Source organism: Micromys minutus (assembly GCF_963924665.1).
Source record: "Micromys minutus genome assembly, chromosome: X".
Classification (NCBI taxonomy): domain Eukaryota; kingdom Metazoa; phylum Chordata; class Mammalia; order Rodentia; family Muridae; genus Micromys; species Micromys minutus.
Genome location: NC_137970.1, coordinates 57,158,147 through 57,181,743, shown reverse-complemented (window position 1 = coordinate 57,181,743; position 23,597 = coordinate 57,158,147). Strand labels below are relative to the sequence as shown.

General features: G+C 37.8%; 2 protein-coding genes and 1 pseudogene across 3 annotated transcripts in view; 2 read left to right on the top strand and 1 right to left on the bottom strand.

Annotated features, from left to right (window-relative positions):
* The window catches only part of SATL1 (spermidine/spermine N1-acetyl transferase like 1), a gene marked incomplete at both ends in the record, with an annotated part of 30,447 nt that extends 16,926 nt beyond the window's left edge, over positions 1 to 13,521 (top strand). The window contains 4 exons of the mRNA XM_080910495.1: positions 11,136 to 11,216; positions 11,592 to 11,693; positions 12,579 to 12,619; positions 13,351 to 13,521. Coding sequence (XP_080766621.1) covers positions 11,136 to 11,216; positions 11,592 to 11,693; positions 12,579 to 12,619; positions 13,351 to 13,521 — 395 coding nt within the window. The remainder of the gene's footprint in view (positions 1 to 11,135; positions 11,217 to 11,591; positions 11,694 to 12,578; positions 12,620 to 13,350) is intronic.
* LOC308415792 (splicing factor 45-like) lies at positions 235 to 1,384 on the top strand (annotated as a pseudogene). Its single transcript has one exon. The product of its transcript is annotated as a splicing factor 45-like (transcript).
* A 6,648-nt stretch (positions 13,522 to 20,169) lies between the features above and the next one.
* Positions 20,170 to 23,597, bottom strand: part of APOOL (apolipoprotein O like) — a 74,349-nt gene continuing 70,921 nt past the window's right edge. The window contains exon 9 of the mRNA XM_080910015.1: positions 20,170 to 20,729. Coding sequence (XP_080766141.1) covers positions 20,641 to 20,729 — 89 coding nt within the window. The 3' untranslated portion in view covers positions 20,170 to 20,640. The remainder of the gene's footprint in view (positions 20,730 to 23,597) is intronic.

Here is a 23,597-nt window from a genome sequence, read left to right as displayed (position 1 = left end):
TTGGCTAATACCAAATAAAGAGGGTTGTTTATTAAAATTTAGAAGAATTAGTGAAGGATAACCATTTAAAGTAGAATACTTATGAATGTATGTAATCGATCACTTTGTGGGCTCTGTGAATATTCAGTGCTGTAGCTGGTTCTGGTGGTAGTCAAGCTTCTGCAAGGGCAGCCTGGCTCTCCGATGTGGCCCATGGGCCCAATCATCACAGAAGGCCAGCATTAAATCAAAAAGATGTCCCTATATGATGACCTGGGAGTGGAGACCAGTGACTCAAAGAAATGAAGGCTGGTCCAAAAATTTTGAGCTTCTGCAATGCCACCGAAAGATTAAAAGGGCAGCTCTTGTTCAGGCCAAGAGCCAAAGGACAAAGCAAAGTATAATGTTTGCTCCAGTCATTGACCTGAAGTGAGGAGGTTCCTCAGATGACCGGCAGATCTTAGACACACCACCTTATGTGACATCTGGGATGAAGGACCCTGTGCCCAGTGGGTTTTGTGCAGGGGAAGTTCTAATCCCCTTAGCTGATGAATATTACACTATGTTTCCTAACAATTATGAGACAGTACTGAAACATCAGAGAGGAGTGGCAGAGGCAGCTGGAGCTGGAAAGACAGAAGGAAATAGAGGAAAGAATAAAGAGGCATAAAAACATACATGAACACAGTAGGTTTTCAAGACGACAAGACCCAGATTCTGATGACGATGAAGATTATAAGCAAGAGCAGAGGAAAAGAACTATAAGAGGACCTGCCATTGCCCTACCAATGTCTCTCATAGAGAAAGAAAGAGTTACCCTGAGATTTTCCTTATGAATAGGATGCAAGACCTCAATCACAGTCTTCCAAAACTTCTATTCCTCCCCCAGTGTATGAGGAGTTGGATAGGCCAAGATCTCCAACAAGCCCCAGCAACTCTTTCCATGCTAACATGGGTGGCTCATAAGATCATGCTGAAGTATAGCTTCCAAGAAGGTCAGGGACTGGTGAAACATGAGCAAGGCTGAGCACTGCATTGTCCATGGAGAAAACTAGCAAGCGTGGCAGTAAGTTCACTGTGGGTGACATGACAACGAAGGGTGAGTCTCAGGATGCACCCAAGAAGCAATATTCAAATCCATAAACAGAAATTCTTAAGTGTCCTACTAACATGGTCTTGCTAAGGCACATGGTCAGTGCAGGAGAGGACCATTAAGTCTTAGAAGTTGACATAAAGAAAGAATTTGAAAAATATGGCAAAGTTGGGAAATGTGATATTTGACATTCCTTGTGCCCCTGATAATGAAACAGCACATATATTTCTAGAATTTGAGAGTCATGCTGACAGGAACCTGATATTGATGTCTCCTGAGAGGGCCTGCCAAAGCCTTACTGATACAGATTAAGATGTGTCTTGGTCAGGGTTTTTATTCCTGCACAAAATATTGTGATCAAGATACAAGTTGGAGAGAAAAGGGTTTATTCAGTCTACACTTCTACATTGCTGTTTATTACCAATGAAAGTCAGGACTAAAACTCAAGCAGGTCAGGAAGCAGGAGCTGATGCAGAGGCCATGGAGGGATGCTACTTACTGGCTTGCTTCACATGGATTGCTCAGCTTTCTTTCTTTTTGGTTTTTAAGGTAGAAATGACTGATTTTTATATAAAAGTTAGGATTTTTACAAGATTACTTTTTCTTTTACAACGTTATTTTTTTTAAAAAAAAGAGGTACATGTACAGATTTTTAAGAGCATTTTGGAATAAAACTATATGAATATATTTTTGTCAGTACTTATTTTTTTAAAGGTTTGATAGTATGCATTGAAATCTTACTAGTTACCATAAGCATAAAGTACATGTAAAACTAAATGTAACATGAAAATAGTCAAAGTTTTCTTGGTATGTATAGATTAAACATAATAATTTTTAAATACCAAAAATTTCCACAAGGCTATCTTCTTAGCTCTTGAGTTATTAATGATTTAATGTCTAGGTGTACCCCACTCTGAGTGTGGGTGTTATACACTTGCTGTTGATTTTTTTTCTAAGAAGGACTGAGGCTTTCACTTTTTGGTCTTTCTTTTTTCTTTTTTCTTTCTTTTTTTTTTTGAGCTTCATATGATCTGTGAGTTGTTTTTTGGGTATACAGAGCTTTCTGGGGCTAGTATCCAATTATCAGTGACTACATATTGTGTCTGTTCTTTTGTGATTGGGTTACCTCACTCAGGATGATATTCTCTAGATGTATCCATTTTCCTAGGAATTTCATAAAGTCATTGTTTCTAGTAACTGAGTAGTACTCCATTGTATAAATATACTACAGAGCTAAACAAAGAATTCTCAATTTAGGAATATTAAATGGCTGAGAAGCATCTAAGGAAGTGTTCCACATCCCTTGTCATCAGGGAAATGCAAATCAAAACAACTCTGAGATTCTACCTCACACCAGTCAGAATGGCTAAGATCAAAAACTCAGATGACAGCAGATCCTGGAGAGGATGTGGAGAAAGAGGAACACTCCTCCACTGTTGGTGGGGTTGTAAGCTGGTACAACCACTCTGGAAATCAGTCTGGCAGTTCCTCAGAAAATTGAACATAGTACTACCTAAAGACCCAGTTATTCCACTTCTGGGCCTATACCCCAGAGAAGCTCCAACATACAGCAAAGACACATGCACCACAATGTTCATAGCAGCCCTATTTATAATAGCCAGAAGCTGGAAAGAACCCAGATATCCTTCAGTAGATGAATGGATACAAAAATTGTGGTATATTTACACAATGGAGTACTACTCAGTGTGCTTTCTTATAGAACTCAAGTCTACCAGCCCAGGGATGGTATCACCCTCAATGGGATGGGCCCTCTCCACTTCATCACTATTTGAAAAAATTCCTTATAGCTGGATCTCATGGAGGCATTTCCTCAAAGTTCAATGGATCCCTTGTCAACTTGACACACAAACATATCATTATTAAGCCTCAACCCTTACTTTCTTATTCATCCCCAAGCTCTATGTAACCTTAAGGGATCCACAGTCTTTACAAAATCTTACATATCAAAATTTCAATCCCTTTAAAATATCGAATCTCTTTAAAAAATCAGTCTCTTTTTCAATTCAAAGTCTCTTACCTGTGGGCTCCACTAAAATACTTTCTTCCTTCAAGAGGGAAAAAAAATCAGGGCACAGTTACAATCAAAAGCAAAATCAAACTCTAGCCATCCAATGTCTGGGACCCACTTACAAACTTTTGGGCTCCTCCAAAGGCTTGGATCACTTCTCCAGCTCTGCCCTTTGTAGCACACACCTTGTCTTCTAGGCTCCAGCTGCCTGTTCTTCACTTCTGTTGCTGTTCTTGGTTATCTCATGGTACTGGCATCTCCAAAACACTGCTGTCTTCTGCTGCAACTAGGCTTTACCAATAGCCTCTCATAGGCTCTCTTCATGGTGCCAAACCTCAACTCCATTGAATGATCCCTTTAGTCCTGGGGCATTGATTGTACCTGAGGCTGCACCTTCACCAAAGGCTTTCCATGGCTTCTCACAGTGCCAAGCCTCAACTAGTCTTCCTAACCCCTTCATTTCTTCAAAAACAGTACTGACTTTTACACATTACTAATTCCAGCCACAGCATTAGGTAAAACCTTGGGTATCTCTGGAACACAGTGAAGGTTTCACCTCAGTGATACTGGACTCTTCTTAATCACCACTAATTTCTTAGCTCCAGTTGACCAACATCAATAGTCCCAGTAATGCAAAGGATTTGCCTTAGTAGTTCTGATATCTTGTTAATCACAGCTAATTCTTCAGCCCCAGTTAACCAAAACCACAGAATCTTCACAATCAAAACAGCAACAGCCCTGATAGAGTCTTTAATTTTACCTCTGAAATTTCACAATTCAGGCCTCCATCTTCTGCACTATTTTCAACATTATTTTCCAAGCTCCTACAGCACATCCCACAGAGCTTTTAATATCCCAATGGCTCTTCTAGCTCAAAGTTCCAAAGTCCTCCACAGTCCTCCCCAAAACATGGTCCAGTTGTCATAGGAATACCCCATTGTGCTGGTACCAATTTGACTTAGTCAGGGTTTCTATTCCTGTACAAAACATCATGCCCAAGAAGCAAGTTGGGGGAAAAGGGTTTATTCAGCTTACACTTCCATATTGCTGTTCATCACCAAAGGAAGTCAGGAGTGGAACTCAAGCAGGTCAGGAAGCAGTACCAGATGCAGAGACCATGGAAGGATATTACTTATTGGCTTGCTTACTCTGTCTTGCTCAACTTGCTTTCTTATAGAACCCAAGACTACCAACCACCCACAAGGGGCCCTACCTTTTTGATAACTAGTTAAGAAAATGCCTTACAGATGGATCTCATGGAGGCATATCATCAACTGAGGCTCCTTTCTCTGTGATAACTCCAGCTTCGGTCAAGTGGACATAGAACCAGCCAGTACAAGATGCTTGTACAACTATCAGCCTGAAAATGGGGACCTCAATGGAGGAGTTAGAGAAAGGATGGAAGGAGCTGAAAGTGTTTGAAACCTCATAGGAAGAACAATATCAACCAACCAGAGCTCCCAGAGCTCCCAGGGACTAATCCACCAACCAAAGAGCACACATAGTGTGACCCCTGGCTCCAGCTGCACATGTAGCAGAGTATGGCATTTTCTGGCATCAATAAAAGAAGAAGCCCTTGGTCCTGTGAAGGCTAGTTCCCCAGTGTAGGGGAATGCCAGTGTGTTGAGGTGAGAATGAGTAGGTGGGAGGGGGAACATCCTCTTAGAAGCTGTCTTAGTTAGGGTTTTATTGCTGTGAACAGACCCCATGACCAAGCCAAGTCTTATAAGGACAGCATTTAATTGGAGCTGGCTTACAGGTTCAGAAGTTCAGTTCATTATCATCAAGGTGAGACCATGGCTGCATCCAGGCAGTCATGGTGCAGGTTCTACATCTTCATCCAAAGGAAGCCGGGAGCAGACTGAACATCCTAAGCCAGCTAGGAGGAGTGTTTCCAAGCCCAACCCCTGAATGACAAACTTCCTCCAACAAGGCCACACCTTCTAATAGTGCCACTCCCTCAGCCAAGTATATGCAAACCATCACAGAAGCAGAGGAAAGGGGGTGAAAGAGTGAAGAACTGGGAAAGGGAACAACATTTGAAATGTAAATACATAAACTATCCAATAAAATATTAATCAAGTGTCAAGAAGTGCATACTGACAGAAGTCTAATATAGTTGTCTCCATAGAGGCTCTGCCAGATCATGACAAATACAGAGGAGGATACTCACAGCCAACCATTGAACTAAGAATGGGGTTCCCAATTGAGGAGTTAGAGAAAAGATTGAAGGAGCTGAAGGGGCTTGCAACCCCATAAGAACAACAATGCTAACCAGCCAGAGCTCCTAGGGCTAAACCACTATTCAGAAAGTACACATGGACAGACCCATGGCTCCAGCTGTTTATGTAGCAGAGGATGGCCTTGTTGGGCATCAATGGGAGGAGACATCCTTGGTCCTGCCAAGGCTTGATACTTCAGTGTAGGGGAATGTCAGGGCAGAGAGGTGGAAGGGGATTGGTGGAGGAGCACCCTCATAAAAGTGGGGGAATGGAATTGGGGGTTATGGAAGGAAAATTGAGAATGGGGATTACATTTGAAATGTAAATATATCTAATAAAAATAAATATTATTTTAAAAAGAAAAAAAATCAAGGAGCATCCTCTGATTTTATTTTTCTGTTTTAAAGTTGTTTAGGATATTTGGAGTTATTTGGAATCTGTATGAATTTAAAAGGTTGTGGTTTCAATGACAATGGCCCCAGTTTGAGAACTACTGAGGAAGGATTAGGAGATGTGGTCTTACTGGAAGAAGTATGTCATTGGTGGTGGACTTTGAGGTTTCCAAAGCCTATGTCAGACCCAGTGATACACAGGGACACTTCTCTATCTCCCTCTCTCTCTCAGTATGAGGATCAGGATGTCTCAGTTACTGCTCCAGTACTATCCATGCATTGAAACATGCTCTCTGTCAATAAGCCCCAGTTAAATATTTTCTTTTGTAAGAGTTGCTTTGGTCACTGTATCTCTTCACACCAATGGAACAATGACATTATAGTAGGAAGAGTGTACTGCTAAGGGTGATTTGGAGTATGCAAGTCAAGATTAAGAGGTTTCAGAGGGAAAGAATATTAATAAGTGGCCTAGAAACTATTTTTGGGCTATTTTGACAAAGAATACAGTGCTTTTTGCCTTTGTCCTAAGAATCTGCCTAAGGCTTAATGGAGGAGTTTTGCACTAATGGCCTTGGAAGAGATTTCAAAACAGCCTAATGTTGACTGTGTTACATGATTGTTGGTGATCACGTTTATGTAGACCTGCAATGAAGAGTTAAGTAGGGCAACGAGAAATACAAAATGTGCAGTTTGAAGAGCAAAGGCTCACCAAGCAATGTAATGTCAGGGCTGTGTCTTGTCCTCAAAGAGATGTGAAATTTAAAGAAAGGCATGATTTGAAATGGATTAAAGGAAGTATTATCATCTCAAGCTAAGCTTCTAATGTTTGCATGGAAATTAAAGAAAAACTGAAATTAAGCAGTAAAAAAAATCCATCAATAGCACAAAGCTTGTGCAGATGTAATTAAAAGAAGGGGGCAGTTTCTGGCATAACAAAAATTAGCTTTGCCCTCATGATTCTTAATTTACCATCAAGATGAATATAGAGAGACTTGCCATGGTGTCCCATGCCTTTAATCCCAGTATTTGGGAGGTAGATACATTTAGATCTCTATGAGTTCAAGGCCAGCTTGCTCTACATAGTGAATTCCAGGACAGCAAAGGCTACATAGGAGACTCTGTCTCATAAAGAAAAAGAAGCTTATGAAATATAGGAAACTGATTATGGAATCTCCCCGTGTCTAAGAAAAGCTGCTGAGAGGCCGGCATGTGTTAGTAGTTGAGGGTGTGTGTGTGTGGGGGGGTGTTCTGCATGGAGGACTGGAGTTCATTGTATGAGCTTGTGAAAGTGAAGCCTGGAATTTGTTAAATACACAAAGATGTTGGAGATCCCAGCATCATAAGATACCTACCAAGGAAAACTGCAAACAGAGTGTAGAACCAGCCCGAAAAAGAAAAAGATGATACAGTCAACAAAGCTGAGAGGAGTTGGAGATCTAAACAGTGCTCTGTCATCAATCATGGGAATGCAGAATTTGAAATTTACCCTGTTAGTTTTAGTCTTGTGTTGCTTCAGCAGGTCCTCACTATTTTCCCTTTCCTCCCACTTACAATAATGGATCAATCCTCTGAAACTGTAAGTCTGCAATTAAATGCTTTCTTTTAAAGGGTTACCTTTGTCCATAATGTCTCTTCACAACCATAGAACAATAATTAAGGCAGTGGACTTTTAATGAACTGCATTGAATATGTAAATAAATTATGTTAATACCAACATCATAACAGTATTAAATCTTACTACTTATAACAGTCTGTTAACTTAGATCTACTGAAATTTATGGTAGCAATAATTTATAGTTTTAAATAAATAAATATCATCCCTTTATCCACAGTGATAGGTTCCAAGGACCATGAATACCTGACAAGTATACAGTAAAAAATGTTACAAATATACTACATATTTTCTTAGAACTCATATGAAATTTAATGAAAATTAGACATCGAAAAATAATGGTATATAATAAAAGAAACATAACTGACTAGTAAGGTCAATATCACAGCATGTTTATATCTGTTAAAGTTTATTGCCTTCCATAGGAAGCATGAGCTCTTACTTAACTTTGTTTTCTACCCCTTTAAGGCATATATTACATGCTTCTCTGAGTTTTTTTCTTTCTACAATATAGGAATTTGCAACTATTAACTTCTGTGAGTTAATATCACTACATTCAATAATATTTTGTTTGTGATGTTTTCATTTTCAATTATTTCTATTTGTTTTTAGCATGTCTTTTTATGATTTATATCTTCTTCTTGCAGGTATACTACACCACATCAATAGTTTCAACAAAATTGCATCTTGACTATTTTTAAATTATTTACTGCAGCAATATTTACTTGTATTTATTCATTAACTTATTGTCATGATAGGAACAGAACTTAAATCTCTTGCATATTAGGAAAGTGTTCCATAAATGAGCCATATTGCAAGTCCTTTGATTTCTTTCTTCATTCATTGATTAAATGAATGTGTTGCTTTGTATTTCTGAATGTGTGTGTGTGTGTGTGTACCTGTGTGTGTGTGTGTGTGTGTGTGTTTTCTCTTACCTATTGACTTTGTGACTGGAAAACATACTGTGGTTATTTTAGTCTTTTAACTTTTATAAATACTTGATATATAGGCTTATATATGTCCTATCCTAGACACTTGGAATACAGTTTGTCTTCATGCACATACATGTGCAATGTGGTTTGAATGTGAATGGTCTTCATAGGCTCAGATGTTTGTATATTTGGTCACCAGTTGGTAGAACTGTTTGAAAAACACTGGGGGGTGTGGCCCAGTTGCAGAAGCTGTGTCACTGGAGGCAAGCTTAAGGTTTAAAAAGTTTTATTCCTTTCCCAGGGTGTTTGTTGTCTCTGTCTCCTGCTCACAAATCAAGATGCAAGCTCTCAGCTGTCCCTGACACCATGCCTTTTGTTTTGCCATCATTGGTTCCTACGCTCTGAAACTTTAAGCTGAATTAAATGCTTCCTTTCATAAATTGTTTAGTAATGGTGCTTTAATACATCAGTAGAAAAGTAACTAAGATGCAGGTCCAGTTGGTCTCTAATATTATCTATCCAGTAATCCATGACCTTACTTTCTATCTTGTTGCTCTATACATTAAAAGTAGCATATTAAAGTCTCAGGCTATTACGATATTGCTATGTATTTCTCTCTTCAGTTCAGTTATATCAGTGTTTGTCTCTTGGGTATCATAGCTGTAAAGTTTTTAATCATGAAATGCCATTCTCTCCTCCAGTAATCCATGATCTTATAATAATGTAGATACCCATGATTGTTTTACCTACGTTTTCATGGCAGAAAGAAAAAATTTAGGCTTGAACTTAGTCTTAGAAGTTGTCCTCTGACTACCACCACTCTTGACACAGACAGACAGACAGACAGACAGACAGACAGACACACACACACACACACACACACACACACACACACACAGAGAGAGAGAGAGAGAGAGAGAGAGAGAGAGAGAGAGAGAGAGAAGTAAATAAAGATTATCATTGTGTTTGAACCATCTTTTTATATTTAATTATCCAAGAGTCACTTCTGCGAATGTTTTATCATTTTATTCATTTACATTTCAAATATTCCCCTTCCTGGTTACCCCTCCTCAAACACTCCATCACATCCCCCCTCTCCTCCCTCCCCTTTCCCTCTATGAGGGTGCTCTTCTACTCACTTACCCACTCCTGACTCACACCGGGGCATCAAACCTCCACAGGACCAAGGGCCTCCCCTCCAGCTGATGTCAGATAAAGCCATCCTCTGCTACATATGCAGCTGGGGTCTTGGGTCCCTCCATGTGTACTCTTTGGTTGATGGTTTAATCCCTGGGAGCTCTGGTGGGTCTGGTTGGTTGATATTGTTCTTCCTCTGAAGTTGCAATCCCCTTCAAGACCTTCAGTTTTTCCACCAGCTCTTCCATTTTGGTCCCTGGGCTCAGTCAGATTGTTGGCTATGAGTATCTACATCTGTGTTGGTAAGGTGCTGATAGAATCTCTCAGGGAACAGCCATACAAGGTTCTTCTTGGAATCAGCAACAGTGTTGGGGTTTGGCGTCTGAAGATGAGATGGATCCCTAGGTGGGGCAGTCTCTGGATTGTCTTTCCTTTGGACAGGAACATTTCTGGTTTAACAATCCCTGACTGCAAGTTCTACTGCAGAGCAATAGTGATAAAAAAGACTGCATGGCACTGGAACACAGACAGGCAGGTAGATCAATGGAGTAGATCTGAAGACCCAGAAATAAACCCACACACCTACAGTCTCTTGATCTTTGACAAAGAAGCCAAAAACCATTCAGTGGAAAAGAAGACAGCACTTCTGACATTTTTGTATGGATTATTTTTGTCCTTTATTTCCTCCATGAATACCTTCTTTTTGCACTTTATTTTATTTAAACATCTAGTGCTTAATATCATTACACTCTATCATGTATATTGCAATATAAACACAAAGCCGGCATAGAGTGAGAATGTGTTATTGGGCTGGAACCCCTGCTTATCCCCTGAGCAAATTGGGGAACCTTGTCTGTCCTCTTTTCTCCACCCCACCTGAACAGAGAAAACTCTGGACTAGCATGTTATCACTCCTTTCCTGTTTCCAGAAACCCACAAAGTATGCCCATTCAGGGGCTCAGTTGCATGTATGGATGCAATTCCAGCTCCTAGCTCCTTGCCAAAACAAGTAAAACCCCCTTACTTTAAAGCCCTGTTGTGTAATTTCACTGACCTCCACCTACGAGATCAGTGAACCCATCCGAGAGCTGCCTCCTAATAAACCTGCCTTTATCTACTTTTAATCTGGTTTAATCTGGCCTATATTTGTGTCACTGAGGGAGAGGAAATGTCTATCATTTTCCATAGAAACACAAAGTAGGAGTAGAATATATATGCAAGTGTATATGTCCCCATAGAAACACAGAGTAGAGGTGGGCTAAGAGAAGGAGGGAGGAAGTGACAGGGAGGGGGGGGGGTTGACCGATCCCATACAAGTGCAAACAGGGGTAGATTCATTTAATTTCCTGGATGTCAGTTTAGTTGGTGGGAGTTGAAATAATGGCAGTCAGCCCTCTAAGTTTTCATTTAAACAATCTTAATCGAAGTTTAGTTAGAACATAAAAACCTAGTTATATTAAGGACAAGATCACCCAGGCTTCAGTGAACGACCCCAGAAATACAAGTTGTCATTCTTACTGATACCTGCTAGAAAATTCAAAGTGAGGTACATTTATCCAAAAGCAACTGCAGATACTAGCCAGACTCTCCTAAGTTGTAAATGTTAAAACAGTCATTTCAGACAGTTCCTACTAGTATAGCTTCTGAGCACGTGGGAGGAAGTGATCCTGCTTCTTCCTATTTTGTCATCTTTGTTCACTTATAACCTTTGACATATTGTATGTGAATTGATATTTCAGATTTATTCAGGGATGGTTTTGGGGACAAACCACTTTTCTACTGCCTGATTGCTGAAGCGCCCAGTAAACAAACAGAATCAGGTAAAGTAAATCTTTTGTCTCTAATTTAGTCTATATTTTTGAATTTGAAAACAGAGTTAACAGTTAACAAAACCATACTGTGTAAATAGTATTAAGCAAAGGACAACAACATACAAACCCAGAGTACTTTTAAATAACAATATTATGTATTAAAATTATGAGAACATGTATCAAAGTATATACTTTCTTGTAAAGGCTTTATTTAAGAAAAGTGAAATTTTTGTATTATGTATTTATATACTGACTACCCAACAAGCACTTATTGCTTTAATACTTGAAGCAGCAAACACACTCTTCTATATTTTATCTGGAAACATATGCATTCTTATAACTAAAAGCATCAGACTCTGTGTCCGCTACCATATCTTTTCCCAGGACTAAAAACTATTGGATTTGCCATGTACTACTTCACATACGACCCACGGATTGGCAAACTGCTTCACCTAGAGGATTTTTACATCACCGAAGATTATCAAGGTAAAACTACAATCGTAATATTATTTGCAAACATAAGTGCTTCTAAGTTACATTTTAATGGAAGAGCTACAGATAAGCCTTTTATTAGTTATGATTTTTAACTTATTTAGATAACTCATTTTCTTGAGTCTGATCATGATCCTAGTATGGTGAAGCCTCAACCACAAGTTAGAAAATATTTCAACAGCATTCATCAACACACTCAAGCAAGCCAGGCAGTTCCAATTCATATTTTCTTAGATATATTTATTTATTTTATGTGTGTGAGTACACTGTAGCTGTTTTCAGACACACCAGAAGAGAGCATCAGATCCCATTACAGATGGTTGTAAGCCACCATGTGGTTGCTGGGAATTGAACTCAGGACCTTTGGAAGAACAGTCAGTGCCCTTAACTGCTGAGCCATCTCTCCAGCCCAACTAATATTTTTATCTGTAAAATAATTTTATATTTTGGGTTTGTTTTTAGTAGACACAGATAAGAAATATGTTGTAAGAAAACAGTGAAGGCCAGCATGGTGACACACACACATTTAATTCCAGTACTTGGGATGCAGAGGCAGGTGGATCTCAGTGATTTTGAGTTCCAAGCTATCCAACAAAAGATGCTAAGACCCTTTCTCAAGAAAAAGAAAGAATATAGTGACACTCATTTATTCAGCATAGATTTTAACATAAAACTAATCTCTTTTGTATTAGCACTGTTGCCAGGTTCCAGTAAGATAAAAAAAAAAAAGCATTCATGAGTGAGTTTCAATACGTTATATAGAATTTATGAAAACCATAAAGAAAGTTTGATCTTATATTGTTTTAAAATCAGAGTAAATCATTAGTTAAGTGAAAATTCTCAACTTACAGCCTTTCTTTGACAATATCTATTTAATAGGTCTAGGTATTGGGGCTGATATGCTGAAGAAGCTAAGTCAGGTATGTGTTATAGTTAGTATTGATAGTCTATATATTATCCTTTTGTCCATCACAAATTATTTAATGGGGTATAGATTGGGTAATTAATCTTATTAATTAAATATACCAAGACTGGTTCTGTGGGCAAAGGGCTTGCCTTGTAAACACTGGGACTTAAATTTCCCAGAACCCACATAAAAAGCCAGGAGTGATGGCACATATTTTTATGCCAGCAATAGCAAGGAGAGAGGTACACTTGTGTCACTGGCTGCCATCCTAATGTACTTGGTGAAATTTTAGGTCAGTGAACAACTTTTTCTCAAACAAAAAGTAGATAGCACCTGAGGGGTAACATCCAAAATTGTCTTCTGACCACCACTGCTGAAAGACACATGCACCCCAAATCCACATCAATATGTGCATTCACATACACAAAACATTTTTGTAATATGTACTTCCAATACTTTACTAAAGTGTATTTGCAAGCTGAAAGCTCAGATTCTCTTATATTTAATTAAATTTTGTTCTTATAAATGTATAAAAATATTTGTCTTTGTCATCAAAGATACAATGATTTTACTCATAAGATATACCCACAGTATGATTTGCAATAATATAAGGGATTATTTTTGTCCAAAAATACTTTTTCAAAATTGTTATACATATATAATATTATATATGAGACCTTCAGTAAAATGTGAATGATTATACTGTCAAATAAAGACAATATCTACTTGTTTGTTTTAAAACAGATAGCCATCAACACTGAATGTAGTGGCATGCAGTTTCTTGTCATCATTTGGAATCAGGATTCTGTTGAGTACTATACTCGCCTAGGGGCTTTAGACCTTTCCTGTGAGGAAGGCTGGCATTTGTTCAGATTTAACCTGGAAGATCTTCTGGAACTTGCAGAGGAAGAATGAAAACAAAAGTAAAAAAAAAAAAAAAAAAAAAAAAAAAAAAAAAAAACAACAACAACAACAACAAAAAATCCCAGTGACAACTCAACCCAACATAGGCTCCAACATTTGAATGTCACCTGAGAAACATCACTTTGATATCAAATGTTGCAAAATAAAGCAAGTGAACACAATACTCTTGTAGATATTTTAATTTCAAACAGATTTTTCAAGATACAGTCAATTCTTCACCATCCAAACTAAATACTAATGGCTAGTAAAAGTTCTGACAATCTACTTGATTACACCCTTAGAAACACACTTATACTAGGCTTGGAGTTTTTCATAACTGTATGTCATCTAATGTACAATGGCTATATTTTCACATAGCTGAAATTAAGATAAGCACAATGGCCGAATGGCATTTTCTGAAGAATCTGTATTTTGTATATGATAAAGTACAGGTATGTTTAAATAGAAAAAGGTAGGTATGAGGATTAAAATTAACTTCCTACAGTGAGGCTAAGTTCTGAAAAACTTACTTGTGAAAAACTAGTAATTGCTTACTTATCTTGAGCATTTAGTCCCATTGCCTTTTCATTACTGTACCCTAAATGCATCGATCCCTGAACATCTAGAGCTCGTTGGTTGTACTTAGAGCAGATACTACATTCAACACTGCTCTTGTATTTGTGTCCATTCTTTTTGGTACAGTCACTTCATAGACATACAATTATTTTGGAATTATATAACCATCTAGAACCATCATAAACATGTGAGCTCCATATATGTATGTATGTATGTATATATGTATGTATGTATGTATGTATGTGTATGTGTGTATATACATATATATTCCAGCTAAGCTACATCCACCAAGGATATTTATCTGCTAGAAAATACTTAATAAAAATTGTGTAGGCTATACTATTTATAGATACTAAGGACAAGAAAATATAATAAATTAATAAATATTATTTTTGAAAATTGGAAAAAGGTGATGCTCAAATTATATTTGAAGGTTGGGTAGAATACAAGAATATGGAGTGAAACTAGACAAGGGAGCATACTGAAAGGAAGCAGCGTAGGCAGTAAATGTTATAAATGTACATTTCGATGAAGGTGCATGCCAAGAAACATTAGAATATAAGATAGAAGTTTTGATTAGATTCTATAGGCAATGGTGAGCTACTGAAGTTTTCATTAAGGACACCTATGATCTTTGAGTGGAGACTGTGTCTCCATAGGTTCTGGTATAGTTATACACAGAAATCTTCAGAGCAGACTCTAAGAAAGCAATTACTCTTCCAATAAAAAGGACTTAGGGCATAAACTTTGAATACTATACACCTGTGCCTACGTCTTCTACTTTGAATTTGTTGCAGGCTCCCTAGAGGTACAACAATCATCTTGTGACTGAGATGTGCTAAAGAGTCTAGGTTGTGAAGTTACCAATGAAGCATTGTATTAACCCTATGCAACCTTACTTTTGGCTTTAAAGATATCCTTATTGCTGAAGTTACTTACCTGGTTCATATGCAAACAACATACATTATGAAATAAAAATAAGATTAAAGAGGAAGATTAATGATGTGCAGATTAGCCAGGAAATTATTTTACTCCCAGGAGAGTGATGAAGATATCATAGGATGATGGGATGAGCAAAGGGAGAACAATAGATTTGAGAAACAAGAAACCACAGAGGTAGACATTGAGTTTTAGATCAATGAAATTAAGATACCTTTGAAATGTTGAATCAATATAAATATTCATTAGAGGTGTAAGTTTGCCTGAAACACTGGAAAAATATTGAGGCTATAACACAGAAATGGCTGATCAAGCCAGAAGATTGTTGAATAAAAATGAAAGCATATAGAGAATGAGAAAAGATCATTAGAATGGAAGCTGAGAAATCTCAGCCTTTAAGAGACATAGAGCAACAGAAGCATAGAGTAACAAGAACTACAGAAACAAAGGCATCACAGAAACAAAGGCATCAGTAAGTTTCAAGGAAGGAGTGCTGAACTGTGATTAATTACCTAAGAATTCAAGTAGGAAAACAGGGTAGTAAAAATATTATCAACAATAAAAAAAAAAAAAAAAAAAAACATATGGGGGAATCACCATCCCTGACCGCAAGCTGTATTATAGAGCAACAGTTATAAAAACTGCATGGTATTTGTACTGAGACAGGAAGGTAGATTAATAGAATAGAATTGAAGACCCAGAAATTAATGCTCACACCTATGGTCACTTGATCTTTGTCAAAGGAATTAAAACCATACAGTGGAAAAAGATAGCATTTTCAACAGTGTTCCTGGTTCAACTGGCAGTCAGCATGTAGAAGAAGGCAAACAGATCCATTCTTTATTCCCTTGTAAAAAGGTCAAGTCCAAGGGGATCAAGGACATCTATATAAAATCAGATACACTCAAATAGAAGAGAAAGTGGGAAAGAGTCTCAAACACATAGGCACTGGGGAAAATTCCTGAACAGAACACCAATGGCCAATTTTACAATGTTGACCCTTCCAGTCCATTAGCATGGGAGATCTTTCCATCTTCTGAAATCTTCTGAACATTATAAAAATGGCCATCTTACCAAAATCAATCTACAGATTCAATGCAATCACCATCTAAATTTGTGGAGAGCCGCGATAACATTTGCCACCACGAGATGGCGCTGACTTTCGTTGGGGCAGCCTGGCCCCTCCCTGTAAACAAACTGGGTGCATGTGCAAAGAGTGGTGCAAGCCAAGTCACTGCCCATCCCGGGGCGTCACAATCAGACCACTGACGGGCAGCCAATCACACAGCGACACGCCACCCTTGGGGGTATAAATTAGGGTGCCTTTTCCTGCCCAGGGTCTTCCTCTTCAAGATGCAATAAACACTTTACTGCAGAAGGATCCTGGTGTTCCGTGTGCATTCTTGCTGGCGAGACAGTAGTGTGGGACATAAATTCCAACTCAATTCTTGACAGAGTTGGAAAGAGATATTTGCAAATTCATTGGGAATTACAAAAAACCTAGGATAGTGAAATCTATTCTCAACAACAACAAAACTCCTGCAGGAATCACCATCCCTGACTTCAAGCTATATTACAAAGCAATTGTGTTAAAAACTGATCAGTATCAGTACAGAGATAGGAAGGTAGATCAATGGAACAGAATAGAAGATCCAGAAATGAACCCTCACAACTATGGTCACTTTATCTTTGACAAAGGAACTGAAAACATTCAATGGAAAAAGGACAGCCTCTTCAACAAATGGTATTGGTTCAACTGGCAGTCAGCATGCAGAAGAATGCAAATCGATCCTTTCTTATCTCCTTGTACAAAGCTCAAGTGCAAGTGGATCAAAGATCTTCAAATAAAACCAGGTACACTGAAACTATTAGAAGAGAAAGTGGGGAAAACCTTAGAATACATAGGCACAGGAGAAAATTTCCTGAATAGAAGAGCAATAGCCTGTGCTCTAAGATCAAGAATCGATAAATGGGACTTCATGAGATCGCAAAGTTTCTGTAAGGTTAAGGACACTGTTAAGAAAACAAAATGGCAGCCAAGAGATTGGGAAAGGATCTTTACCAATCCCACATCTGATAGAGCGCTAATATCCAATATATACAAAGAACTCAAGAAGTTAGACTCCGGAAAATCAAACAATTCTATTAAAAATGTGGTACAGAGTTAAACAAAAAGTTCTCAATTGAGGAATATCGGATGGCCGAGAAACATCTAAGGAAGTGCTCAACATTCCTAGTAATCAGGGAAATGCAAATCAAAACAACCCTGGGTTTCCACCTCACACCAGTCAGAATGGCTAAGTTCAAAAACTCAGGTGACAGAAGATGCTGGCGAGGATGTGGAGAAAGAGGAATGCCCCTCCATTGTTGGTGGGGTTGTAAGCTGGTACAACCACTCTGGAAATCAGTGTGGTAGTTTCTCAGAAAGTTGGACATAGTACTACCTGAAGACCCAGCTATTCCACTTCTGAGCATATACCCCAAAGATGCTTCAATACATCATAAGAATACATGCTCCAACATGTTCATAGCAGCCTCATTTATAATAGCCAGAAGCTTTAAAGAATACAGATGTCTTTCAATAGAGGAATGGATACAGAAATTTTGGTACATTTACACAATGGAGTACTACTCTGCTATTAAAAACAATGACTTTATGAAATTCTTAGGCAAATGGATAGAAGTAGAAAATATCATCCTGAGTGAGGTAACCCTGTCACAAAAAAAACCAAAAACAAATAAACAAAAAGACAAAAGGCCCCACATACATATGGTATACACTCACTGATAAGTGGATAGTAGCCTAAAAACTTGGATTACCCAAGATACAATTCACAGACCATTTGAAGCTCAAGAAGAAGGAAGACTAAGATACATATGCTTCAGTCCTTCTTAGACAGGGAAACAAAAATATTCACCGGAGGAAGTATCAAGACAATAGTTGAAGCAGAGACTGAAGCAGGGCATCCGTAGACTTCCACCTTAAAATCCAGACCATACACAGCCACCAAACCCAGACAATATTGCTGATGCCATGAAGTGCATGCTGACAGGTTCCTGATATAGCTGCCTCCTTAGAGGCTCTGCCAGATCATGACAAATACATAGGCAAATGCTCACAGCCAAACATAGAACTGAAAATAGGATCCCCAATGAAGTAGTTAGAGAAAGGATTGTAAGAGCTGAAGGAGCTTGCTACCCCATAAGAACAACAATGCCAACCAACCAGAGCTTCCAGGGACTAAATACAAAGTGTACACATGGACGGACCCATGGCTCCAGCTGCATATGTAGCAGAGGATGGCATTGTTGGGCATCAATTGGAGAAACCTTTGGTCCTACCAAGACTTGATGCTGCCGTGTGGTGGAATGTCAGGGCGGGGAGGTAGGAGGGTAGGTGTGTGTGTGTGTGTGTGTGTGTGTGTGTGTGAGAGAGAGAGAGAGAGAGAGAGAGAGAGAGAGAGAGAGAGAGAGAGAGAGAGCACTCTCATAGAAGCAGGGGCAGGGGGATGGGATGGGGTTTATGGAGGGGAAACTGGAAAAGGGGATAACATTTGAAATATAAATAATATATATCCAACAAAAAATCAAATTCAACCATATTTGTAGCTTCTGGGCTGTCATCTATTCCCCAAGCATAAAATTTCACATAAGTAGTTCTGCACCCACTGATTTTTTCAATAGAATTTACCACTTCTCAAATTTGCTTCACTGTTTTCTTATCAGATACACTCATTTTAGAACTAGATTTCCTTTTAAGGGTGTTATTATATTTGTCATAATCTCTATGTATTAAGAGATTTATAAATAAATGGTCTTAATTTGTTACTTAATAAGCTATCACAGAACTAGCTATTGCAATATAATAGTTCACATAGTTAAAATTTAAACCCTGCGTTTGTTGAAAATACAGACTTTTTTGGTTCTGCTCTTTTGTCCTTACCAAATGACCCTTGACATGCACCCAATTTTATTAGAATGGTTTTGCATATAGGGCCTTTTGAGATCACAGTCTTTCAAAGCTGACAAAAATTCCCTAGGAATTATGCAGAATGCCTTACTATTCATCTCAACAAAAAAGTTCTATTTTCATTAACAGTCTTCCTTCACTTGCGCTTTTTTTATTTGTATTGTTTCCTTTTGAGATATTGTAGAAGCCATGATAGAAGTAAGGGACTAAGTTTACTTAAAACATTTATCATGTATATACAAGTTTTTGCCTATGCACAAGAGCATATAATTGCCTTTGTATGCAAGCCACAGGATCGATAACCTGCAAGAGTCAGCTGTGTCATGTGAGCCTAAGAGTTCTAACTTGGGTCATTGGGCTTTAGGGAAAACACTTTTACTTGCTGAGTCATCTCTCCAGCTTTTTATTTATCTGGCTATGAAATTTAATTGACAGTGAAGTAGAAAACAAGGTCTGAGGTCATTAACGTGTCAGAAGCCAATGCAGTAGAAATCAGGGGGCCCCGTTGTAAAATATTCCAGGCAGTATGATAGGTTTGAAGCATCCCTAATAATCTAGTAATACTTATTAGCCTCCTAAATAACTGACAGCTATTGGTTGTAATGCTCATTAAAACATTATTAATAATCAATGTACTTAACTTCACTTACACATAATGCCTTTTGAAAGATGTACAGAAATCTTAGGAAGAAGCTCAAGAGAAAAGACAGCTTGAGGGAAAAGCCTGGGTTAGGCTTTGTCTTTTTTTATGCTTTTTGATTTTTTTAAGGTAAACCTACTTACTAGGTGAGGAAGAGAACTGAGTGAAGAGAAAGAAAAGACTGAAGGTTAAACAGGATGAAACAGCATGCTGAAAAGATGGCAATAGGACCCTGAGAGGAAACACTAGTCTTAGGAAACGGTACAAAGAATGACTGCAAGGAGTAACTTGGAAATTATATGGCTGGGAGTAGTTGTATCTACGAATTGTACACCTTTGCTCTAGGGAATAGGAAACGAAAACAGGCAAGTTAGATGGGTTTAAAGGCCCCAGTGGAGTGAAACAAAAAAACACAACACCCAGGAAGCAGTAGCAAAATTGCTACTCAGTACTAGAATCACATTATTATATGGTCCACTTAAACAGATGATTTTAAGCATTTAAGAGTAGACAAATAAATAAAACAAAGCTCATGTGCCATAAAATAGGAATATTTTATTCCAGCTCTAAAAAATTGTCATGTGAAAAACACATTCTTCTAGCCCCCATTCTAAGTTAACTGGCAATAACTGGGCAAACTGAAGCAGATACATACATATATACATATAATTTATATATGCACGTTTTTAGAATTCAGTCTTACTGATATTTACATGATCACTTTATTTTGCTTTCTAATAAATTTTATTACAAGTCATGAAGTGTACTCCTTAGTATTTCTACCTCAGTTCCCTCATCAATCACTGAATATTATTTGTGTTGCATTCATTAATTTATGTTTTTACCACTTGAATCTTTGGCCAAACTGTTTATTTGAAAATGTCATGGAAAAACTTCAAGTCATAATCTGTCAGTTACCCATTCATTATGTGATTTTTTTCTTCATCATTGTTTGTAACTTGATACACCTTGCAGTTCTCTATGCAGGTTTCCTCTGCAAACTAGTTCAGCTTCTAGTACTGTACATATCTTTATCGTCTGGATGAGACTGCCCGTGATCCATGAGCTTGGGGTCAGGTATAAACTGTGTAGTACCTATAAAGTATGAAAGTGAAAAAGAAGATATTTATATTTTGTACTGGGAATATAGCAATGAACAAAACATAAAATTTCTCAATATGAGCCTAACACTGGTGACATAAGACAACAATGTAAGTAAAATACACAGCACATCATTTGATAGTTAAATGCTGCACAGAATAAGAAATCATGGAGGGAACACCAACGTGTTTGGGTAATTTCCAAGTTTAAATAAGGTGGCTTAGATAAGGTTCCTAGAAAGATGGTATTTGAGGAAAGAATTGAGAAATTTGCAGGCATGTGTTCTGTAGATAGGTACCCATGAGAAATGGCTTTCAGGATGAGCTGACAGCACATATGAGGACACAATCCAATAGGGCTGGAATGCAGTAGACCTACAGGTGTCAATGAGTTACAGGATGAAACATCAGGCTAGCTTAGAGTCATGGTTAATATCTAGCCTTTTAGTTTAAGTTGATGGGCAATTTTTAAGTAGATGTGTAACACAGTTATGCTTAATAAAAGAACATGTGCCTAAGTAAAAGAAACCATAGAAGAACAAACATAGAAGTAAGGATAGCAGATAAGAAGCCATTGGATTACTCCCTGAAGTGCTAAGGGATTCATGGTGAATTCATAGAATTCAGGTTGTGATTATTCTAAGAGAGAACTGTACTATGAATAATTCTGAAGGTAAAATAAACAGAATTTCCTAAACAGACTGTTTGACTTGAGAAACTAGAAGAAAGGAGCTAACAGTTATTAAAACAGGACAAAAAGTAGACTGGGGGGAAAGCAAATAAAACGTTAAATTTTGGATGTCTAGAATCTTATTTACTTACTCAAAATATGAGTAGAAACACTGGATCATCAGCTAGAACTATGTCAGTATAGCTCATAAGAGGTTCCAACTGGTTTATTATAGTTCTAACCAGATGGAGCAAGGGAGCATGACCTATAGCTAGATAAGCCTAAGAAGGGAACTCTTTGGAATACTGTAACCTTCTCAGGTTAAGATTAAGACAGAGATATGAACAAGAACTGAGAGTAAGTGATACTTTACAGGCCAAGTAAGGATGGGGCAGGTTAACCTGTATTCATGGTTATTGCTGGATTTTATGTACTTGAGATTAAAAACTAATTCTTAGATTTGGTAATGTGACTTAATAGTTAGCTTGACAAGTTAATTATGTGCCAGGAAGATGTAGCTCAATGCACTCCACATGTTTGGGATTAGGTTGTTGATATACATTGCATAGTGACCTATGCTAACTAATTTATGTACACACACTGAATAGTGTTTTCACAATGATGAAATCATCTAATGGCACATTCATCAGAAATTATCCCTGTCATTAAGTAATGCATGCTTTCATTATTCACATTTGACAGATACAGATATTAATTAATTTACAGAAATCAATTTGACCAATATTACTCAACTGCTAAGTGGGGAAGCCAGACTGAATGTAGGCATGTCCAGTTCCTATAGAGACCTGGATTTTATGAAAATGGAAATCAGTATACTAACAATATCACATCCTTCCTTTTAGCAATAGGTATGATAATGGGTTCAGCATGATGGACACACTACTTTGTGCATGATAAGTAGGCAAAGAACAGCCAAATAGTAAAAACATTTAACTTAGAACAAGTTATGGGTTAGGCTACCTTGTCTTAAGATATCAAAAGGAGCCATTTAGTAAACAATTACAAATTAAATTTTATAGTCTCTGTAAAATACATACACCAATTGTTTTTATTTTTAATTCTTTATTTTTTTATTTTTATTTTTTTAATGTCTGAATTCTTTTAAATGATTTTATAAATTTTGGGGACCCATAATATTTTTCCCACAGAAGAATTTATTTTCAGTTTCATGACTAAAACACGGGAAATAATTTGAACACAATGATTTATAATTTTTAGAAGTATTTTCTACTTTATAAAGTGTGACAGACACATGGTACCAGGACCAAAGTCTTAGGCCATAAACACTATCCACAATAGTGACACTGTTATCCACACAATAGGAAATTTTAATCTGAGGTCCCTTCAGAGGTTTATGATAGAGTTTATAATTTATCAAGTAAGATCAAGAAAAGCCATCTAAAGAGTTACTAATCTCTATAATTGGAAATTATATTCAGTTATAAATCGAGGTGACAAAACTCAATATTACATTTACATTTTTATTGCTAACAGAAATCACAGGTTTCATATAAGGTGTTTTCCTATCACCTTATAGATTAGCTTAAGATTATTTTCAACTGGCACTACTTAAAAATTACAGTAGATATTAAATCTATTACTAGATAATAGTTTAACATATATAATATATATATATCAAATCTATTGCTAGATAATATTTTAACATATACAATAATTTATTAATACATATTCAGTTTTTAATTAGAAAACCCTCTGAAAAGGGGGGTAAAAACCAAGGTAAAGAAATGCCAGTTCTAGAGCCAGAGCTGGGACACAACCATCAGAACTCACGCCCTGCCTACAGTTGCTAAGCACACAGAAGAGCCTTAGAAGGCTCTCCATCCTGAGCCCACAGGTGAGTCCCCACTTCCTCTCCACTGACTACTCCAGGAGAGACCATGAAGAACTCTCTGGGCACAGGTGGTGCAGTGCTGCCTATAAACAGATTGGTCCTGCCCAGAGCCAGAGCTGGGCCACCACCATCAAGACTCAGCCTGCCTCCAGATTGTTGAGCACCCAGAGGAACCTTAGGAGCGCTCTCCCACCTGAGCCCAAAGGTGAGTCCCTACTTCCTCTCCAAAGAGTATTCAGGGAGAGACCACCTGGAACTTTCATGGTGCAGGTAGCTTGGTGCTGCCTGGGACAGACTGGTCTGGCACGTACCTGTGCCAA